General features: G+C 50.9%; 3 protein-coding genes across 7 annotated transcripts; 2 read left to right on the top strand and 1 right to left on the bottom strand.

Annotated features, from left to right (window-relative positions):
• Nucleotides 1-1,509: 1,509 nt before the first annotated feature.
• On the top strand, nt 1,510-12,519 carry CUEDC2 (CUE domain containing 2). Of its 4 annotated transcripts, XM_059851462.1 has the most exons (10): nt 1,510-1,603; nt 2,393-2,521; nt 5,515-5,606; nt 6,424-6,567; nt 6,880-6,941; nt 8,374-8,507; nt 9,341-9,511; nt 9,843-9,904; nt 11,572-11,632; nt 12,001-12,519. In XM_059851462.1, exons 3-10 carry the CDS (start codon nt 5,533-5,535, stop codon nt 12,145-12,147), a joined length of 855 nt encoding a protein of 284 aa, XP_059707445.1. In that variant the 5' UTR covers nt 1,510-1,603; nt 2,393-2,521; nt 5,515-5,532; the 3' UTR covers nt 12,148-12,519. The 4 variants fall into 4 exon arrangements, with proteins under 4 accessions (XP_059707445.1, XP_059707449.1, XP_059707447.1 ...); XM_059851464.1 differs by lacking the exons at nt 1,510-1,603; nt 2,393-2,521 and adding an exon at nt 5,104-5,244; XM_059851465.1 differs by lacking the exons at nt 1,510-1,603; nt 2,393-2,521 and adding an exon at nt 5,281-5,390.
• FBXL15 (F-box and leucine rich repeat protein 15) lies at nt 10,841-17,046 on the bottom strand. Of its 2 annotated transcripts, none has more exons than XM_059851460.1 (4): nt 16,924-17,046; nt 15,307-15,557; nt 14,071-14,573; nt 10,841-13,745 (listed from the first exon to the last, which is right to left on the bottom strand). In XM_059851460.1, the coding sequence occupies exons 2-4, from the start codon at nt 15,487-15,489 to the stop codon at nt 13,556-13,558; spliced, it is 876 nt and encodes a 291-aa protein (XP_059707443.1). In that variant the 5' UTR covers nt 15,490-15,557; nt 16,924-17,046; the 3' UTR covers nt 10,841-13,555. The 2 variants fall into 2 exon arrangements, with proteins under 2 accessions (XP_059707443.1, XP_059707444.1); XM_059851461.1 differs by lacking the exon at nt 16,924-17,046 and adding an exon at nt 16,359-16,440.
• Nucleotides 15,593-16,927, top strand: LOC132329613 (uncharacterized). The gene has a single exon (XM_059850809.1). The coding sequence runs from the start codon at nt 15,593-15,595 to the stop codon at nt 16,925-16,927; it is 1,335 nt and encodes a 444-aa protein (XP_059706792.1).
• Nucleotides 17,047-20,771: the final 3,725 nt, after the last annotated feature.

Raw genomic sequence — 20,771 nt, 5'->3', positions numbered from 1 at the left:
GGATAAAATTCAGCATCATAAAGTCACCCCAGGACCAGGTTTTTCATGTGCTACTTCATTTTCTTCAAAAATTCCCCTTCCACTTCACTGTGCTGAAGCCTGCTCCAGAAGCAGCTTCATTTTCAGCATGTTCTTCACACAATGTGTCACACAATTTGAAACCTAGAAATAGCAGGCTTGGTAGAAGATTTCAAACTGTTTACCAAACTAAGGCAAAAACACAGATGGAAGGAAAGATAAAAGAGCATAGTTGATTACTTCCGGTTAAAGTATGGATAAGTGCAGCTAAAAACAGTCAAAAGCAGAAGAAATTAAAAGCAGTGGATAATCTTACAATGAGGTATATTCACACAGTGTCAGTGGAGGAATGTATGTACATTTCAAAAGAAATAAACAATGGAAACAGACTCTGCTCTTAGTAACACTGGAGTGAGTGCGATGCTCCCTACCCAGGTGGCATTACCCTGGATTTTTTTTTTTTTTTTTTAATTGCCAAAGTCAGAATCAGGCTCATTCGCTGGGTATTTAGAAACACATGACTGAGGAGCATGAGTCGGAGAACAACTATGCCTTGCTGCTTTAGGGTTTTTCTGAAGAAGCACCTGGCATAACAGAGTTAGCTCTCCAAAGGTGCTCTAGGGAGCACTGCGTTGTTAGACCAGGCAGAGCAGCGAGCAGCTCACCTGACTGGGCACGGGCAAGTGCAGCCAGCGAGCAGGAAAGAGCCGCGCTCCTGTCCCCATCCCGCTCAGCTGCTGTCCCCCCATCCCGCTCTGCTCCTGTCCCCATCCCGCTCTGCTCCTGTCCCCCCATCCCGCTCTGCTCCTGTCCCCCCATCCCGCTCTGCTCCTGTCCCCCCATCCCGCTCTGCTCCTGTCCCCATTCCGCTCTGCTCCTGTCCCCATCCCGCTCTGCTCCTGTCCCCCCATCCCGCTCTGCTCCTGTCCCCCCATCCCGCTCTGCTCCTGTCCCCATCCCGCTCTGCTGCTTTCCCAGGTTGGTGCGTGGTCATATGTTGGACTCGGTGATCTCACAGATCTTTTCCAACCCAGATGATTCTGTGATTCTTGAACGGCCTGAGCCTGCCCTAGACACACAGCAATCCTGCACACTGGCAGAATGGATGATAATTCAGCAGCTCATCGAGCCTGGGTGTGGTGGGTGAGTCTTTAGCCAGGAGACTGCACTCGGACGGCCGCTTGGGGAGCATCCCGTGACGGAGCTCTGGCTGACCGAAGAGCTGGGCAGCCTGGCCCAAACACCAGCCTGGCCCAAACTAACACCCGAAAGTGTGCTACTTTCAGCAGGAAACGCGTCTCTGGCACTTGGCAGCGATGAGAGTTCCTGGGAGCCTTTTCAGGAGAGGACTCCGCCAAGCGCCCCCACGGCTCCGCGCCGGCCCGGGCCGCTGCCCACGGCAAAGATGGCGGCACGGGGAGCGACGGCGCGCGGAGCGGCAGCGCGCAGCCGCTCTCTGCCCCGCCCTGCCGGCCGCGCGCGCCTCGGCGGCTGGCGGCTGGCGCGGCCACGTGACGCGTTCAAGCGCGCCGCGCGGGCCCCGCGCGCAGGGAGGACGGCGCGGCGGGGGCGCGCGGGCCATCAGGTGACCGCTAACCCCCGGCGGCGGCGGCGCGCGCCCGTTACCCCCCCCGCCCGCGGGGACCCGGGATGTGGGATACGGGATAAAGGACTGGGGACCCGGGACACAGCGACAGGGAGCCCGGGGAACCCGGGAGGGGCTGTCCGGGATCCGCAACGCGGGGGGCGGGAGACGGGCCAGGGGGCCGGGCAGGGTAAGGCGCAGCCTCTGCGGTGCGGGGATCGACCCACGGTGCGGCGGCGCGGCGGGGGGGACCCGGCCCGTGCTCCGTGTGCTCGGGGAACTCTGCGGCCTCGCTGTCAAGCCCCCGCAGGGAATGTGGCCCGCCGGTGGCGGAGAGCAGCCCGAGCGCAGTGAAAGCCGCCCAGCCCCTGTCGCCGCTCCCGCCTGGGGCTCCGGCCGGGGCGACCTGCGCAGCGGGAACACCGGTGCTCGCTCTCCGGGGTGTCTCCTTAGAGCCTCGAGAGACAACGTCTGCTTGGCCATGGCGATGAGGCCACCAGTGCTTTTGGAGTATGTTGGTGATGTGCAGGGACCGCTGCTGGCCTTGCTTCATGAACTGTGGGTATTGAAAAACATTGCGGCATCGCAGTGAATTTGAAGGGTGACAGGTATACCTTTCTCACAGCCACGTTATCCTTTCACAAAGTACATTTTATTCCAAAGAATAAAGCTGTACCCTCTGTGTTAGGAGAAATGATCATAAATTATATAAAGCATAAAGACACCAGTATACAGAATGATTCTCTTGTGCTCCTGCTTCAGCTAATTCAGCTTTCCTTTCCCATAAAGGAGTTCCCTCATTCATGGCTTGAGCCTGGCAGTCATAGGATGGACTGTCAACTCCTCTGCAGGCACTGAAGTGGCTTCACAAACAGTGGCCGTGAGCCGAAGACTCGCACAGGTGACACATCTGCTCCGGTAAGGGCCCTGTGTCAGCAGAGTATCCAAGTGCAGCTTTCCAGGGTAGATCTAGAGGGGAGGGCAGAGTCTGGCCACTGGCATTATTATCTTCTATCACTGTAGTTTACTGGGACTAAGCTATGAACAAAAGTCTTATATTCATTTTAGAGCATTAAGCAGTTAATTGTGTTAACATTCACAGTGACCTCAGCCTGCTTTCCCTAGCAGCCACCCTGTGAAAGCACTTTCAGGGTCTTTAGCAAGAAAAACAAAACTAGAAGCACTAAAATTGTCTGTAAACTGTGATTTAGCCTGGAAAGTTTTCTTTTAAGCTAGTAAAGTTTGAGTTAAATAGTTCAGTGGAGCATAGCCACTGCTCATTCTCTGTCCTGCACATGTCTTTTGAGACGTTCCCTCTGAGTCTGTATGTCACAGGCTCCACTGAGAGGGCCTTATATCCCAGAGAAATGCACTTCCCCAAGCACAGATACAACAAGCAGCATAAGACATGCTTTGTGCCTTTTCAGAAAAAAATTTCAGAGATCAGTGAACCATCCCTGTCCCATTATTCACTCACTGACACTTGAGCTAAATGAACCTTCTCAGATCAGATTTACATAAACTTGCTCTAACCTGTTCTGAGAAACATCCAAGGATACAACACCCACCTCCTTCCACTTGCAGAAACCTCTAGTCATCGGTAGGCAAATTTATGATCCCATAAAAGTTGATATACAGTTCCTTAGTTCAGAAACATTCTTCTAAATTGCTCAAGTCTGTCTTGTTAGTAAAAAGTCCAAGGCTCACAGTCATTCCCATTCCATCACGCTCATCATTTGAGAATGATTACTGAAGTTGGAGCTGAAAGAGCCTTCCAAAACAATCTAGCTGTATGCCAACAATTCAGTTTCTTGCCTTTTTTGAGGAAGACAGATTCATATCAACTGTTCTTCAATATAACATAAGTACCTATTTCATACAACACAAGAGCAATGGTACTTTTAGAGGGATATTATTTCTACATTTGTTTTACAAAAAGCCCCACCAAGCCAACAAAATAAATTTGACATTAGCATGTTGGGAAGGAGAATACAAGGGGATGGAGATTGTTGAGATTGTTAGGTTCTCAGGAGCGAAAATAGGGTGGGAAACTGGCCAAAGTATCTAATACAGAAAATGAATATTTTTCACATTCACAATCTGAGAACTGATACGACTTTTCTCTGCCTGAGGTGAGGAAATATGTATGCCATGCGATGTTATGTGATTCAAATAAGCACTCCTGGCATTTCAAACTAAGCCTGTCTTAATGAGATGACATACAGTGCTCCACTGCTCACTCCTTGATAAAAAACCCCAGTGTTTAAAGACTGGGGTCTCTCAGAAAATGACAGGGATTTCCAGGAGCTGAAGGTCTCATGTTCTGACAGTGCAAAACGGTAAGGCTGTGTCTGTGAACAGAGCAATAGGAGTATCATTTCATCATATGCTTTTAAAAATAGATTCTGTGCAACATGTTACACAGAAACTGATATTGCAACAAGAAATGCAGAAGAATTTCACAGATTTATTTGAATCAGTGACAACTAGTGAAGTGATCTTAAAACCCACATTGCAATTATGGCCAGAAGTTTAGAAGTATGGTAACATCTTTTCAGGAAAACTGAGCTCTCAGGAGAGTGATTTCTCCTGCCTTTGGGTTGTAGATAATTTTCTGCATTGTAAATCACTCTCACACAAAACTGAGCACATAGGATAAGCTCTCCTAGTGAATCTCCCCCTTAATTAGAAGAAGTGTAGCATTTGAAGGTTTAATGCAGAAGGAGTTCTGATGTCACAAGTTACAGAATTCTAAATTTGGCTGAGTGTCATGGGGTGCTTTTGTTTATATGCTGCTAACTCTGGAAGACTCATCTAGGGAAATGCCAAACTTTTCTGATTCCCATGGGACACCAGAATTGTCTGTTAGTAAGCTGTATGACTGTTCCATGAGTGCTGTGTCAAACAGGCCTGGTCAGGGCCTAGTGTGGTTAAAATGAGACAGCTGCACTGATGGGAGCATGATGACCCTCGGAATCTCTCTGGCCAATGATCATAACAGTTTCTCTAAATGCAAGGCTGGTTTCCTTCCTGGGAAGAACTTGGAATTTGTCCACCCAGCAGCTCTGTAGACCCCAAGGGGAAGGAATAGTTTAGAAACAGCTTTTTTTCCACCCCATTCAGTCCAGGCTCAGTACTGATAGCCAAAGCAGGGCTGTGGGCAGCCCCCTTCTGCCACTGCTTCTGTAGGAGCTCTGTGATTCTTAGAACTCCCCTGAGTTTTGGGCTATCAAGTGCCCCTTGTTGCAGCTGCATCAACTCTAGAATGGTTCATTTACCAAGCACAACAACGGGCTCCTGTTTGGGCAGGATTCCATTGGCAGTCCATGCCTGACCTGGAGACCTTTGATATTTTGGCTGGCAGACTACTTGTCTGTGCCCTGCTTGGTATTTCCCTGTAAAATATACTCTAGGATGTCCTTTCTTTAGGAGACATTACCCTTCCTCCCACTCATTCCTGAGTCGAATCCAAGCATCAATGCTCTGGAAGGTCCACCCCTTTCTGCAGGGAGTGTCCAAGCTCACTCCCTGTTTCTTCCTCACTGGACAGCACAGTCTTCCAGCTCAGAAGGGGTCCCTGGTTCCTGCAGCTGGACACATCTGCATTTCCAGCTTTGCTTCCCAGACTGGACTTTTTAAATGTACGGTACAGCTGCATACTGACAGCATCAACACAGTCAGGAGGGGCCCAAGACATTGGGCTCCTTTTTCCAGTGGATCCTCATACTGCAGCTTTTTATGGATATCTTTGCCTGCTGTTACCCAGAGATGACAAGACAGTGGAGAAGTCTGTGAATTGTTTTCATGGGAAGAGCACACTTGCCTATACCATACCTGCATTTTGATCTTGTTATTTTAATTTTATTATAATTACATGGAGTTTTCTTTTTCCTTCCTTTTTTTTCTTTAAGGAAAAGGCTTAGAGAGACATGGAGATTGAAAGAATCATTCAAGACACACTGACATGCTTCATCCAGTCCCACATTCCTGCAGCAGATCTCAGGTACGTTGAGATAGGCAGTTCCAATATCATTGCTCCTGCATTGTCACTCTGTGCATTATACTGAATTCTGTAGTTTTCCTGTACTTTGTGTTGCTCTCTCTTAAGTCAGATCCAGGATGTAGGTAATTTGGACAGGCCCTAATGGGAATGCTGGAACAACTATAGTTTAGCATTGCAGTCTAGCAATGGCATTTCTTTGATGACCAAGATGATTAATTTCCTGTCCAGTAATACCCATTAGGATATGGGATTTCCTTCATTCCACAGCACTCCCAAATGGCTTTCTGAGCAGGATCATCTATGTCAGGCCTCTCCCTATTTTGAGCTCTGTCTGCATGCAGAGATACAGCCACCTTGAGGCTGGAACACAGCAGCGAGTTCTGCAGCTGGTGGCAGCAGTGACACAAGCGTGGAGAGCAGCAAGCAGAGAACACTATATTCCATAGAAAGTGTAACTTAACAGAATATGATGACCTCACCTGAAATACCAGTCAATATAGAACAGCCAAGGTCTTGAACATTTGAAATATTTTGGTTAGCTCAGCTGAAGCACCCACAGGAGCACAGCCTCTGGAACACACGCTGGGGCTTTCATTCAGTGCTGCCCAGGAAGTAGGACCACATGCACTATTTATCAGTTAACGCGTCCCTCTCAACCACAGACCACCTGCTACTTGGCCTTAGGGGTGGTATCTCCTCACAACATACAGTCAACTGCTGCTGTATTAGAAAGACACAAGGTTAGGCAGAATGGGGAGGGAGAGAAAGGAAAAAATGGGCCTGTTTACCCTGCTGTCTGTGTTCTTTTTGTCTCCAGTGGCATGGATGATGTTTTCTTCTCGTATATTACGGGTGTCCTGGAAGAGCTGGGCTCACCAGAGTCCTCTGAAGAGACTTTCGACATGGACACCTTTGTGGAAATGATGGAGGCATATATCCCTGGTTTTGCAGAAATCCACAGGTATGTGATTGTTACTGGTTTGTATGTGCAGGCCATACATCGGGGGCCTGGCCCCAAGACCCCCAGTACTACAAATTCTTTTGTTATACCCAGTTGAAAATGTATTAGTACTAAACCTGAGCCATTATAACTCACTCTTTGCCTGAATACACAGATGCTAATCCTAATATAGTTTGCAAGTAGGTCCTCTGAAATACCAGTTGATTTTACTGGGCTTCCCATCAAGCCTTGTCTTTCTATAAATGGTAGCCAAGTAGGATAGGCTAGTGCATTTATTCCTCATGTTTATTATACAGCTTCTGTCTCTTGCAGTGGGGATGTTTGTGAAATGATGTTCTCCCTCTCAGAAAGGCTTGGTGAAGCTCGCAACAAAGGTGAGTTACACAAACAGTGTCAGCACAAGAAGATCTGTACATGTTTTTAGTCTTAATATTTGGAGTTGAACAATGTCATAGAAAAAGTACAAAGTCGTTTTGCCACAATTAGGAACTCATAAGGTAGCCCAAATTGATTGACAGGCTTGGGATTTTTTTTCCAACACTCACTCAGGTTTTTCACATCAACAAATGGGATATGGGAGGTTGGAGTCATATGGAATACTGTCCAAGACACACTGAAGTGAAAAACACTTGATCAGTTCTCCAAATGCCTCTATAGAGATCAAAGCCAGAATAGTAATAAAGAAATAGCCAGTTCAGGGCTGCTTGTTGAAATTCTGCTGTAAGTTAATTCTGAAAGAGGATTTCTGCCTGCCTCTGATAGCCATCTGCCTAAGTGGCACTGCCACTGGGCAGCCTTTATCAGGTGCATCATCAAATAGGGTATCCAGCTGAATACATGTATCACATCTAACTTTGAGCATCCTCAAAGCTCACTTCCTGTTGATCCATGAACCCTGGCACAGATGCAAAACCAGTGATGTGCTCTGACCTGCACTATGCAGGACTGCAGAAGACTACGCTGTGACAATGGCCCTTTCTAACCTCAGCATTCACAGGCCAGCTGGATTGCTATATCAATTAGTTCCAACTTTCCACTAAAGAACAGACAGGTTGCAGTGACTGGATATCAAACCTTTCAGGACATAACCAGTCTGAGTTTTGCTGGTCTAGCAACATCACTGCTCTCTTGCCAGAAAGCTACACAATGTAGAATAGACAGTCCTGTCTTTAATCTTACTTGCTTCTTTCTTGAACTTGACAAAATCTTCTGCTCTGTTCCCCTGCATCCTACCCTTTGAGGATCCTGATGTAGCCAGAGTGTGGAAGGAAAACACCATTCCAGTCTTAGGACAGAACAAAAGTGATATGGTTCTTCGTACAGTGGGAAAAAGAGCCTGTAAAAAAAGAGATGCATCAGAGTAACCTGATCACAGGATGTGCTGGCTTGCATGCAGCCTGGGGACTACCACAGAGTATTCCCAAGTTTAAAACCAAAACTACACCTTAGTTCAAAGAGCAAATACCAGGGAATTCTTAGAAATGGAAGTATCCACAACCGAAGCACTAGTGGACTGAGAATTGAAACGTATAATTGAATTTGCAAGCAGCCCATGCCCTTTACAGCCTGGAAATGCAGAAGTCAGGCACTCCACCATGTGCTAGCACTGGCTTCCTGCGGATCAGTGGGAGCAGAGCTGCAGCCATCCCTGCTGAGGCCAGGAGAAACAGTAGTGCTTCCAAGTATTGTCACTTAAGAAGAGATTTACTTTGGCATCCAATGCACTAGCAATCTAATGCCAACAGAAAGCACAGAGCTCTAGCCTTAGTGGGACTGTTCCTCAGGAGATATCACTGTGTCTTTAAGAAAAACTTGGCCAAAAGGCTGTGGAAAGCAGGAGTGAAGCGCCCTCTGAAGATCTCACCAAGGGCCAGGAGGCTGGAGCTGGAGCCTGCAACGGGGAAAGACTGTGCACTCTGACAGACGGAGCCGGGGCCCAGGTATGAGTACCCCGCAGAGGAGCAGGAACACTGGGGACAGTCACACAGCACTAGGCTACCAGCACCACCTGAGGGCATTTTCCACCTCTGGACAGCATAGGCTGTGACACAGCATCACTTTTGTCCATGATCTTCTCCACTGCACGGCCTGAGCAAGACTGTCAGAAAATTATGTGCTGACAGACTGTGAGCCAATGCTCTGGCTCATCCTTTTCAGTGGCTGGAAAGGGTAAGCAAGAGCAATGGCTGAGAAAGCCTGTCCCAGTGCCTTCAGAGATCCCACAGCAGCTACAGGTACTGCAGTACCTTCTACATCAACCCCACCTTCCTCCCCTCCACCCTGCTTGCTGTTTCTCCAGTACTGATCTATTCCTGCTCTGCAGTACAAGCATTCTGTGTCTACAGCATTCTAGCAAATGCTGCTAAAGTGGTGCCTTCTGATGTAGCATCAGGTCAGTGTTTAGCAGCCCCTTTCCTTTCTAATCAAAGTACATATAACTTCACAAGGTGGGCAGGAGTCAGGCATTCACACCACAGGGTCCAGGAAGCTCACTCTTAAGTATGGCCACACAGATGAGTCAGGTTACAGGAGCCCTGCTTTAAAGGAAGGTGAAATACAGAGGGAGAAGATTAAAGGAGAGTGAGAGGACTTGGTCTTTCCAAAGATACAGTCCCCTGTTAGCTTCAGGAATCAGGTTTAGTAATGATGGTAAGGAGAGAGAGCTTTCAGCAAAGGGCAAGCTGAATTTCCTGACTATGAAAAACAGAGGCCCTTTTCAGTAGCCCTCTCCTCACTGCATCCCCAACTTACCTCTGTCTCTTTCTCCAACTAGGAAGGTGCTGACTTGAAGGATGGGGTGGAGCTGTTACTGGAGATGTTTCCAGCCTGTACTGTGAGCCAGGCAGAGAAGGCTCTCGCCATGACCTTGGGGAACTTGGAAGAGGCAGTGCAGTTAATTGTGGAGGAGAAGGTGGAAATTGGCCCAGCAGGTGCGAGTGTGAAGGTACTGTACTCTGACCAGGGTGGCAGTGGGCCAAGGAGCAGGGCAGAGCTCAGGGACATACAAGTGCCACAGCTGTCTGTTACAAGCAAAAATTTTGACTGCAGAAACTTTATGCACGATAAGCCAGGAGGATCATGCAGAGCAACAGCTCCTCTCCCTCCTCTGGCTCTCTTAGTACAGGCTGTGCCCACCAAGGCAGGACCCCAGTGGAGCTGTGACTGGCACCCCTTTCCCCCCGGACTGCTCCACCAGCAGCTGGGTTCACTGAGCTAGCAGGTAAGCTGTATGCCCTGTTGTTTTATTATTCATACACCAACTTGTCTCCTCCCAGGAACTGGCACGGCCCCGCAGAGCACCCAATCACGAGGAACTAAAACAGGTCATCCTACAGAAGTAAGTACCCAGCAGCAAAGAACCCCTCGTTTTGCTCCAAATCAATGAAGAGGTAGCAGTTTGGGGAACAATGTGGTCTATAAAGAACTAGGGTTGGGTACTGGCTGAACACATCTAAGCACAAATACAATTATCATCTGGGAAGAAGAAGAAAAAAAAGAAAAAAACAAACAACCAAACACATACACACGAAAAACCTAAACAAAACAACCCACAAAACCTAAACAACAGAACAGGTTTGGTTTCTTTTAAGGCTCTGGCACAGAAATGCATGACCTGTACCAGCTGGGTCACAGCACTGGCTGCATGCAAGGTTTCAGCCTCCTATAGATACAGTGTAAGTCACAGTGCTGTTAGCTGAAGTCCTGATTAAAGGTTCAAGGCACAAACATCATGCTGCAGCTCAGGTAACAAACACATGGTGACCTGTAGAACTATAGTAACTCATTCATACCTCCATTCTTGGAGACAGTCCAAACAAGGTTACAGATACCATCAAGAGACTGCCTGTACAACAGCACTGGGAAGATTAAATCTCAATTGATGAAGGTGTAAATTCAATGCATTTAAAGAAACCTCTCTGAAGTCCTCCTGTGGACTTCTTGGGAATGAAAGTAGCTTGAGATTAGTTTACCTATATTCATTTCTAAAAGCATTTAATTCTCAGTGGGAGAACCCACACTGTGGTTTCATCTATCTGCTTTAAGATCTCATCTTTCATGAGTATCCTCATGCAGGCATGCAGCTTCCACACATCTATCCAGCCACATCTTTTCCACTTTACATTCTCCCCAGGGACAGGACAACAGTCAATGGGCTAGGAAAGGTAAAGCAAGGCAGAACAGCATCCAGGCAGGAGTAGTAATCCCTGTCCTTGCCCATGTCCTGTGCAGGCTCATTTCAGTGCAACAGGCAAGGGAACAAAAAACCACCAGCTTCTTGTTATGTTTCTGAGAACTTCACTTTAATGACATTTTGGCAACATCCTGTACTTTAAACATCACTCAAGCACAGGTACAGAAAGCAGATCGCCATAGCTGAAGATACACAAGAGTAACTATGCTAACTAGTGAGGGAGAAGTCATGGTCACCTGTGCTAAACCAGCACCAAAATCTCAGAGAAGCAACTCAGCAGTACAGCAAGCAAATGCTTGGACCCTGATGTTTCAGTTACATAGGAAATGAGGTGATGCTTTTATCAAGTTGCTTCCAGCACAGACCTGTTTCATAGTCAAGAAGTAGGAGGAGTGTGAAAGGAACACCATCATTCAGGGCACAAGCAGACAGATTGGTCCTGTAATCTCACCTATGTCTCATTTGGCTGCCATCACTTGGACTGAGAAGGAACAAAGCTGCCCTGATGGCAGAACATACCAGAGCTCAGTACCTCTCTCAGTTCTGCAGTGGCCATCAGCATTCTCGACCACCTGAGTTTTCAATACCATTCACATGCAGCTAAGGATGCCACTCCAGGAGAATTCCGCTAGATTCTCACCACAAGGGTGACATAATTCTTGCCCATTTCACCCAGAGGAAGAACATTAAGTTTTCCTAGCTGCAATCTAGGCAAGTAGGACTCAAACCAGCCAGGGGACAAGGGACATAGGATGTGAGTAGCCCCCAGCAATGTATGTTACAGTGTTTACTGAATGCTTCTTGTGTTTTAGATACATGATGGTGGATAGTGCAGATGATCAGAAAACACATCGGCCAGCTCCACCCAAAGAGGTAAGCAGGCCCATTCAAACCAGCAGTTTGAATGTCCCAAGGTTTAAAATAAAACGAGGCTGCAAAAAAAACAACAGGGCAGGCCAAAGGCAGGTCCATTCATAGAACCTGTTAGTCAAAGAGGGAAGATTAGCTCAGCTAAGGTGCTGCAGGAAACGTCAGTTCTTACCTTTCCTGACTACCATGCCTCTTGCTCCCTCCCGTCAGATAGCATCCCTCCCAGTTTTGGCCAAGATTCCCAACACAGACAATGGTAAAGCAGCCCACCCACCCACCTCCCATAGTGCAGCTCTGCTTTTACTTGCCCCCTCCATTTCTCTAGCAGTGTGGCTGTCCATCCACTTGGTGTTCATATCTTTCCTCTCCAGGCTCCCAAGAAGTTGATCCGCTATATTGATAACCAGGTGGTGAGCACAAAAGGAGAGAGGTACAAAGACATCAAGAAGCCTGAGAGTGAGGAGATGAAAAGAACCTACATCAGCCTAAAACCAGCCAGGAAGTATAAGTTCCACTGATAACCAGGTCCTCCTGCTCTTCAGCCTTCCACCTCACTGCCAGGCATGGCAGGATAGATGTGTGGTGCTAGGAATGAGGCGACTCCACCTGCCACTGACTTGAACTAACCTGGAAGCCAGGACACTGCTTTCAGCTTCCTCAACTAACCTGGCTGAGGAGACTTCTCTCCTTGTGTAGCTATCCCTCTGCCCCCAAGGTCACACCACAGTGGCTCTCCAGGACCTGGGCATTGTCTGCTATTCCTTGCATGGGACATTTTTAGATCTGAGATGTGGCATGTGCTTTTGCAGCAACCTCTTTAACAAGTCTTTGTGCACTGTTGCTTTGAGTGCCAGTATTAATAAAGATGATGTAAGTTGGTGTGTAGTTCAGCCAGAGTGTGCACATGCTTTAAAACACTGCCTCCAAAGACAGGAGCAGGGTCATCCTCTCTTCCTCTAATTACTCTCTTCATCACATTCTCAAGATATAGCTGCTGTTTGATTAATTGCCTAGCGGATAAAAGGGCTTACGCTCAACTCCAGAAGTAGGCTCCCCCTGCCAACACAATCTGCAGCTCTCTCCAGCTGATAGCAGAGTCAGTGCTCCTGCCACTTCTCACCACTGTTGAGAGTCAAAGCTCCAGCCACACAACAGGGAGCAAAATAAAGTAGCAGGCCTGGGTACTACTAAAATATTAAGTCAGATGCTGGAATAGACAAATGACAATGACCAACTGCTTTCAGTGACAGCACAGCTAGGTTTGGCATTTTTCTGTCAGTCAAACTGCCATTTGGAGCACAACTCCCACCCTGTTCCAGCCTAAACCAGCACGCTAGGCCTGGGCAGACGCACTGCCTGTACTGGGGCCATGCTAGTCCTTTGGTGCCAGGCTAGCTAGTGCCTGTGGGCTGGAGCTAGGCTCACTGCCCTCCTCCCAGAACCCAGAGGGGCCTGCCCTCTCCCAAGAGGAGTGTTGATAGCTATTCTTTCTGCTCCAGCTGGTCTGCTTTGTTCCACAGCTCTGCTGGCATGCCCTGCACACCCACCCCAGGGGACAGTCCCCATCAAACACTGCCCTGCTTTCTGGACAGCTGCCGCTTAAAGATTTAAAATACAACAAATAATAAGTCCTATATATTAACTGGCCTGACCAAGCACCTGTTCAGCACCATGGTGTTCCTGCAAATCTTTCACTCTTTCCACACCACTGCAGAGGGAGTTACTTTCCCCAGAGGCACCAATGAAGTCCACTTAGGAACACTCAGTGGCTGCCAAACAGCCCCAGAGGAAAGAGTGAGCCCCACTCAGGCCAGCCTCACCAATGGGACTGACCTCTCCCTCTGCACATCCCTACAGCAGCCAGTTCCGGCATCCTTCTGGGATCCCAGCATTGTGTCAGTCCCCCCCTCCCCAGCAGCAGCAGTTCTAGATCTGAAGGTTGATGAAAGGGGCGAAGCCAACCACATCCTGCAGCAGAACAAGAGCCCTCTGCAGTGGAGGCTCCACATCCAGCTCCACCCCACGGCTTCGGAGGATGCTCAAGCTGGACTCAGCCACGTTGTGGCAATGCTTGACCTTCAGCGAGCGCAACTTGGGACAGTACTCAGCCAGGACCCTGCCAAGAAAGACAGCATATGCAAGTTGCAAGTCAGGACTCCTAAGTGCACCGCTCACACTCCTCTTTACTCCCAGCAGCCTAGTGCTCGTGACTCTGCCACACATACACCATCCTTTGGGGACAGCCCCATGGTGGAATGAGATAAAGTCAAGGGACATCTGGATCCCAGACCTATCCTCCATGACATCCTGGGAAATTTGCTATCAATACCACACATTGCTTCCCCTGAAGGGCCTGCTAGTGGCTTCTCTCCCAGACTAAGCTCCTCTCCCCATCCCAGACACCTGCCATCCCCACCCTGGCCCCCCACATTGCTCAGTACCTGATGGAGTCATTCTTGACTCGTAGACACCCCGTGAGGTCCAAGTGCTCCAGCTCTGGGCAGCACTTAGCAGTCTCCTCAACTGCCACATCGCCCACGTTGGCATTGACAGCCAGTGACAGAGACTTGAGCCTGCCGCACTTCTGCACCAGGTAGCAGATGGCCTCATCCTTCAGCTGGCGACAGGCCGTCAGGTCCACAGCCTCCAGCGCCTTGCAGTGGTCAGCCAGGCTGCGCAGGGACAGGCTGTCCACCCACTCACAGTGAGCCAGGGAGAGCTGGCGCAGGTTGGGGCAGCTCAGCGAGATGGCCACCAGCGCGTGGCGGCTGAGCTGGGCGCAGCCCTTCAGCTGGATCTGGTGCAGGTGGTGGTTCTGCCCAATGACCGGGAGCAGTTCCCGGTCCGTCAGCCAGTCGGAGCAGTTCTGGAGTGCCAGCTGCTGCAGAACTTCATTGTCCTTCAACAGGTTAACAAAAGCAGCCCGAGGGATGGCAGGTCCAATCTGTGTGGGGAACCCAGGAAATATGAGGCATCCCCCCAGGGTTTCAGATAAGCCTGGTCCTCACCAAATACTCTCTCCCCTCCTCTCTTCTTCTGTGACAATAGTGACCAAAGCCATCCCCTGTCCTCATCCCAGGGCAAAGCCTACCATCAGAATTTGCTCACCTCATGCCAACGCTACTGCCACAAGCTAAATGATACTCTGGTTTCTCCATCCCACATTATGACTCCTGCATTTATATCCTCATGATGAGCTCCACACCTCTGCTCTCCAAAAATCTCTGCTAGACCATTCTGTGTCCTCAAAGAATAGCAGCTACTCCAGTCTTTCCCAGTCCCAAGCAGTGGCTCCCAGGAATAGCACAAACTTTCCCTAAAGACCAAGCACAGAGTTATCTCCCATCGGACCCAACCTACTGTACAATTTTCGTGAGGACATGCCACTCCAAAACTCCAAACTGCCAGCCAGTGCCCCATAATGGCCTGGGTGGAGTTTCCAGGCTTACCCCTCCCAGGGCCTCTTACTCAAGACACTGGCATTGCTGGGCCCTGAATCACTGCCTCTCCTCCCTAAGCCCATCTGTCCAGTTTAACACCTGAACTATTAACACAAGCTTCTGAGCAGAAACTACCCTGCTCGCCAAGGGTTTCTTCTCCCCACATAGATGCTCCCCTGTTAGTTCCAAAGCAGTAGAATATCTGTGTCCTCCCCCAGCCTCAGAGCCATCCAATACCTGGCTTGAGTCAAAGCAGCGCATGTTGGCCAGGTACAGCTGGATGAGAGACTGGAACGACTTGCTGACCCTCTGCAGGCTCAGGAGTTGCTGCAGTGGTAGATGACAGAGGATATGTGGAACCAAGATGTCTTCCCAGGGCAGGTCCAGGAGGCACCCCCTGGTCGGGGTCACACTCATCATCAGACACCAGAAAGCCAGGCTACTGCAGAAGCCAGGCAAGATCAGCTCACACCAACTGCTGGGTGCCTCTAGGAGGAACAGCCAGAAAGACTCAGACTCAGCGATGATTCCCACAATCAGCCCCTTGGCTAGCCATCAGCAGGGCACGTGCCTGCCGCCTGCATCACCACCTCCCCGGCCTGGGACGTTCACTGCACAGGCATCCGAGTCTACCTGCCCACAGTGCCCTCCAGGAGAGCTTGGGTGGGGCTTTCCATCAGCTGCTGAAGGAGGCCCTGTCCCTCAGCGAAGCAGCAAGAAGCTGCTGCAGCGGTACCGCAGCAGTTGCACAGCACCTGTGCCCAGCATTTACGTCCGAGCAACGCTCTACCTGTCAGCCAGTCCCCGCATCCAGTGCCGGGCCACTCGAGCACCCTGCAAGGGGGGAGACCAGGCGCTTGCTCCTTCCCGCGGGAGAAACAAGGCTCCGGGCTCCCCGCAAGGAACCTCCCTCCGAGGAGCGGACGTTCAGCGTCGCTGCGGAGATGAGGCCTCGGGCCGCGAAGGGAAGGGGCAGAGGGGTCCCGGCAGCCCAAAGCCCACCGAGCTGCGGCTGGAGGCCGCGGTTACACTCGGCCCCAGCAGAGTCCGCACTTCGAGGGTCCTCACCCGAGGCCATTCCTGCCCCGCCGTCCCAAGGGGCCTCATTCAGTCCCCGAGCCGCCCCCGGGCTGCCCCGCCGCCACTGCGGGGCGACCGCCGGGACCAGGACACCGTCCCGCTGCCCGCCACAGCGCGCCCAGCCCAGCGTTGCTTTTCGTTGCTTTTCTTTGCCTTGCCTTGCCTTGCAATGCCCTGCCCTGCCCTGCTTTTCCCCGGCTCCCCGGTACCTGCGGCCCCGGCGGGACTTCCCCGGCCGCTCCATCCGGCGCCGCACCCGCCCTGGACACCGGCGGCTGCCCGTGACGTCACGGCGGCGGGCGGAAGTGCGCGCGCCCCACCACCCCGCCTTCGGCCCCGCCCCCTGGCCGCGCCCCGGCGGCGGAGCGCGCTACCAGGAGCGGCCCAGAGGCACCGGACCGCGGTGGGGAGTGCCGGGCGGCACAGCGGGCCACGGTGGTCACAGGTCCCACTGGTGTCGCAGCGACTCCCTCAGGTTGCTCCCAGCGGCGCGGCGCGCACACCTGCTGTGGTGCCCCAGCTCACGGGGCGCAGCCGCTCCCCCGCTCACAGCGCCTGTCCCAGTTCCTCAGTTATCCCAGATCGCCACTGCACACCAGGTCCCCATGGCCCCAGTTCCCCGGTGGCTGCAGCCCCGCAGACACCCCGGCTCCCCAGAGCGCACCGCCTGTCCCAGTTCCTCGGCTATCCCGTTTCCCCGGCGCACACCAGCCGCTTCAGTTCCCCACGGCCTCAATTCCCCGAAGCACACCGGTTGCTCAGCCCCGCAGCTACCTAGGTTCCCCGGCGCACACCGGCTGCCGCCGTTCCCCACGGCCCCGGCTCCCCGGCGCACACCGGCTGCCGCCGTTCCCCACGGCCCCGGTTTCCCGGCGCACGCCGGCTGCCCCCATTCCCCGGTCCCGGCGCACGCCTCTGCCCCGGAGGGCGGCCGCGCATGCGCAGCGCGGCGCCGCTGTCCGTTCAGCACTACGCGGAGCCGGGACACGCCGCTGCCGGTGAGCGACGGCCCCGCCACACCCCCCAGCCACCTGCCCGGCTCCGCGGCTCTTTCAGCGGGCTGTGCCGCCCTTGCCCCTCGCAGCAGCGGACGGATTCCCCGGAAAGGCCAATCCCTGGAGCTCACAGTTCTCATAACATCCCCAACCGGCAACCACTGGGCCCCGCTCCTCCGCCGGTACCGGGCTGTCCCCGCCCCGGAGCTGCCCGCATCCCGCTGCTCCCAGCCCGCATCCTCCCACGCTGCCAACCGGCTTCTCGCGCTCCGCTCGGCCGCCGGTGTCCCACCTGCCTCCGCAGCCCCGGACACAGGGCGGGGGCCCTCCCTCTGCCCGCAGTCCCTGCGGAGAAGCGGCCCGGGCTCCTGCCCGTGCAGTTGCCATAACGACCCCGTAGAAACGGATGCTGCTCCTTCCTCCCCGCTGTCGGTTTGCGGAGCGGGCACCGGCGGGCACCCGGTCCGCGTTGGTGCGGCAGTCGCACACCACACCGCCGAGCCGGCACAGGGCGTGTGGCTCCATCTCTGTCTCGGGACTGGGACCTGCTGACTTGTGCAGCATAGCATCGAGCTGCTGATTACTGCGGGCATAGAAACTATAACAAAATCCACCTGGCAAAAAAGCAGGGCCCACAGACAGTAAACAAATCCTAAATCCCAAATCCCTGCTCCCAAGTTTCCTGGAAAGCAATGATCTGTCCATGCACCCTGCTCTGCTCATTTCCTCAAAACATAGAAGCTGGTTTGTGGAAAGGTCTTCTTTCCTCTGGGGGAAACTACCAACCCTGTCTGCCCCAGGACACGTAGCACCTGCTCCTCGAGGATTCCAGTGGCTCTCTGAGTTAGCACAGTGCATTTCTCATTTAAAGGACAAGTGATGCAGGGTTTTAAATTTTCTGTTGTAGTTAAGAATGCCCTTGGCCATGTCCTGGGACAGCTCTTTCTTTCCCTGTGGTGATAGCACTCTGTTCTTGACTTCCCGCTGTGAAATGGAAAAGTGCCACCTGGCAGAGCCCCTTAATGTATAGAATCACTGGACCTATGGGCAGGAGTGGTAGAAGCTGGATGTGAGGCTGGTTAGGGCCTAAGGTTTATAAGTGCCCCAAGGGCCTGAGAGCTCTTGGCCTGTGAGGGGTTTGGCCCGTTGGCTGGCTACAGCTATTGAGATGTATATGTGAGGTACTAAGAATTATGGATATGTGTGTGATGTGGATATGCTGTGAAATGTTCATATTGTTCTGGTTTTTGTCCACAGGTTGTTTGCAGATGCAGAAAGAGGATCAGAGACTGGTAGTGTATTGTAGAGGCGTGTGCTGAGACACAGCTTTACCATCAGGATGTTCAGTGAACTCAGCAACCTAGGTCTACACCAATGGTAAGCACCCCAAACCGGTACTGGTTTTGTGCTCATGTCTATCAAGTTTTCATGCCTGCATGCAGAGCAGTGGTGAAACGGCTGTACAGCACTGCAGTCCAGGGCTTGGGGAGTGTTATCCACTGTAGTTGTGCAGGGAAGGGACAGCTCAAAGCAGACAAGTTTGAAGAACCAGAGCTTTGCTCTGCTAATCAAGATTTGCATCAAGCTTCTGGCTTTCTGTTGGAATATATTCTGCCAAAGTTGGGTCTGCATTTCTCTTGAGAGGTGTCTGTAAATCTCCTTTTTAAGCTTCAGTTGGATGCCCATTTTTAGTTGATTCATAATACCTCAAACAGGTCTGCCAAAATAGCTTTCTGAGTTGGACCTGGTGAATGCTGGGCTATGACACCTGCAGTTCTTGCAGGACAGCTGGGGGAGTGTATTGCACAGGTACCTTCAGCATGCAAGGGACCCTGTTCAGCCCCCTGGCACTCCTGTTATCCCAGTGACCACTAATGTCCTGTGGGGGAAAGCAGGGCTACTGCATCAGGCCATGAGCTGATCCATAGTAATGAGCGACCAAGCTGAGCATCAGGGGGAGGAAGCAGATTAGCTTACAACAACTGCTGCTGCAGCTTTCTGGTATAGTCCTTGGAAACATACGATGCTGGCAGCTTGCAGAGCCATAGCATAGTATCTTTAACCTCATGAACATCCCCTGAAATGAACAGAGACTTCAGCCAGCTCCACTGCTGCAAGTGGTGCTGATGCACAGCTATACTTCTGAGGAGTCTTGAGAAGTAGCCTGGTCATCACTTCACCCTTTAGGAAGTGGAGATGAGATTTAGGAAAGTGGACCCTGAAGGAGGGCAAGTTTTGTGGTAAGAAGAGCTAGCCTCAACCTAGGAACCCAAGGGATTTTTTCCCAGAGATGCTCCTGATTATCCAGCTATAATGGGCAAGTCTCCCCCACTTAATGCCTTTTGACTTTTCCCTTACATTGAAAGTTCAGTTATTTCCATGTCAGAGGTGTTATTCAGACATTGGCTGGATTTCTGCAAGCCTGCTGGGGTTTCCAGAAGCTAGTGCTGTCCAAAGGTACAACTCATTTCTAGGAGGTCAATATGATGCCAAGCCAACATTATCCCAATGTTCTAGGATCTGTCACCTTGTATGATGGCTTGACACCTTGCTGGCTAAATTAAATACCTTTAGCCTTGCAAAGACTTTGAGGCCATTTTTTTTACAGTTTTCTACTAGTCTCAAGTGGGAGAACAAACTTGTCAAGATCTTGTCAAGGACACCAGTAGCTCTGCAGTATTCACTCCTCTTAGATATAAGAGCTAGGTGAATGCAGTACCACAGAAGTTCAGTAAAGCCTCTCAACACTGTTTTTTCTTGGACTCTCACCAGGTTCTTTCAAAGGATCTAGCTCCATCTTTTCTGTGGTTGCAGGATAAGTCTGACAGCCCACATCACTCTCAGGGTTGAAGTGGACCACAGCTGGACTTCTTGGTTGCATGGGAAAAGGTACTGGGCTCATAGGGTAAGCTCTGCTGTCAGTCAGTGCTGAGATTGCACAGTGTAACCAGACACCATTTCTAAGCTGGTAAAACAAGAACACATGGTGACTTCTGTTCAACTCTTCCCTATACATGCCACCTTCCTACTTCTTATTCAGAAAATAATTTGACTATACAGTCAGGACTAAAAAAAAAAATAAATAAAAAGAAGTAAAACAAGACCAAGTTCTGCAAGTCGAGGTTGAAAGAGGATTATGCATGGTAAGTTCCCAGCTAAACAGAAATACGGGGCTGTTCTGCAGCATCCCACTCATGAATCCCCTGCATTCAAGCTTTCAGTGTGTCCTTTGAATTTGTCTCCACACATTTCCATGACAGCCATTTTGCTCAGTTTTCTGGCTATATTTGTAATTACTGCTTTCTAACTGACCTTCAAGGCCTTTTACACAATCCTGGATGTGACTGTGTTCTTCCTGTTCTGGGTCAGACTGTGTGCCTTGGGCTTATTGTCTCTTTTCTGTATAAAATATTCAGTATTCATTGCTCTCATTTCCCTTTACACCCTTTCACCTTTCCCCATGTGAATCTTGAGTCCAAAGGAATGGGGAAGGGATCACATCTTACTGCTGCATACATTAGCTGGAGAGCAGTCTAAAGATCTGTGCTGCAGCACAAGTCTGTCCTGGGAGGCTACACCAGAGTACGAGTGATTTGGGTTGTTTCAGACTATATTTGTCTCTTTGGT

This window comes from Haemorhous mexicanus, chromosome 7, assembly GCF_027477595.1.
Source record: "Haemorhous mexicanus isolate bHaeMex1 chromosome 7, bHaeMex1.pri, whole genome shotgun sequence".
In the NCBI taxonomy this organism is placed as follows: domain Eukaryota; kingdom Metazoa; phylum Chordata; class Aves; order Passeriformes; family Fringillidae; genus Haemorhous; species Haemorhous mexicanus.
The sequence above is the reverse complement of the archived record's forward strand: the minus strand, read 5'-3'. Positions and strand labels throughout refer to the sequence as shown.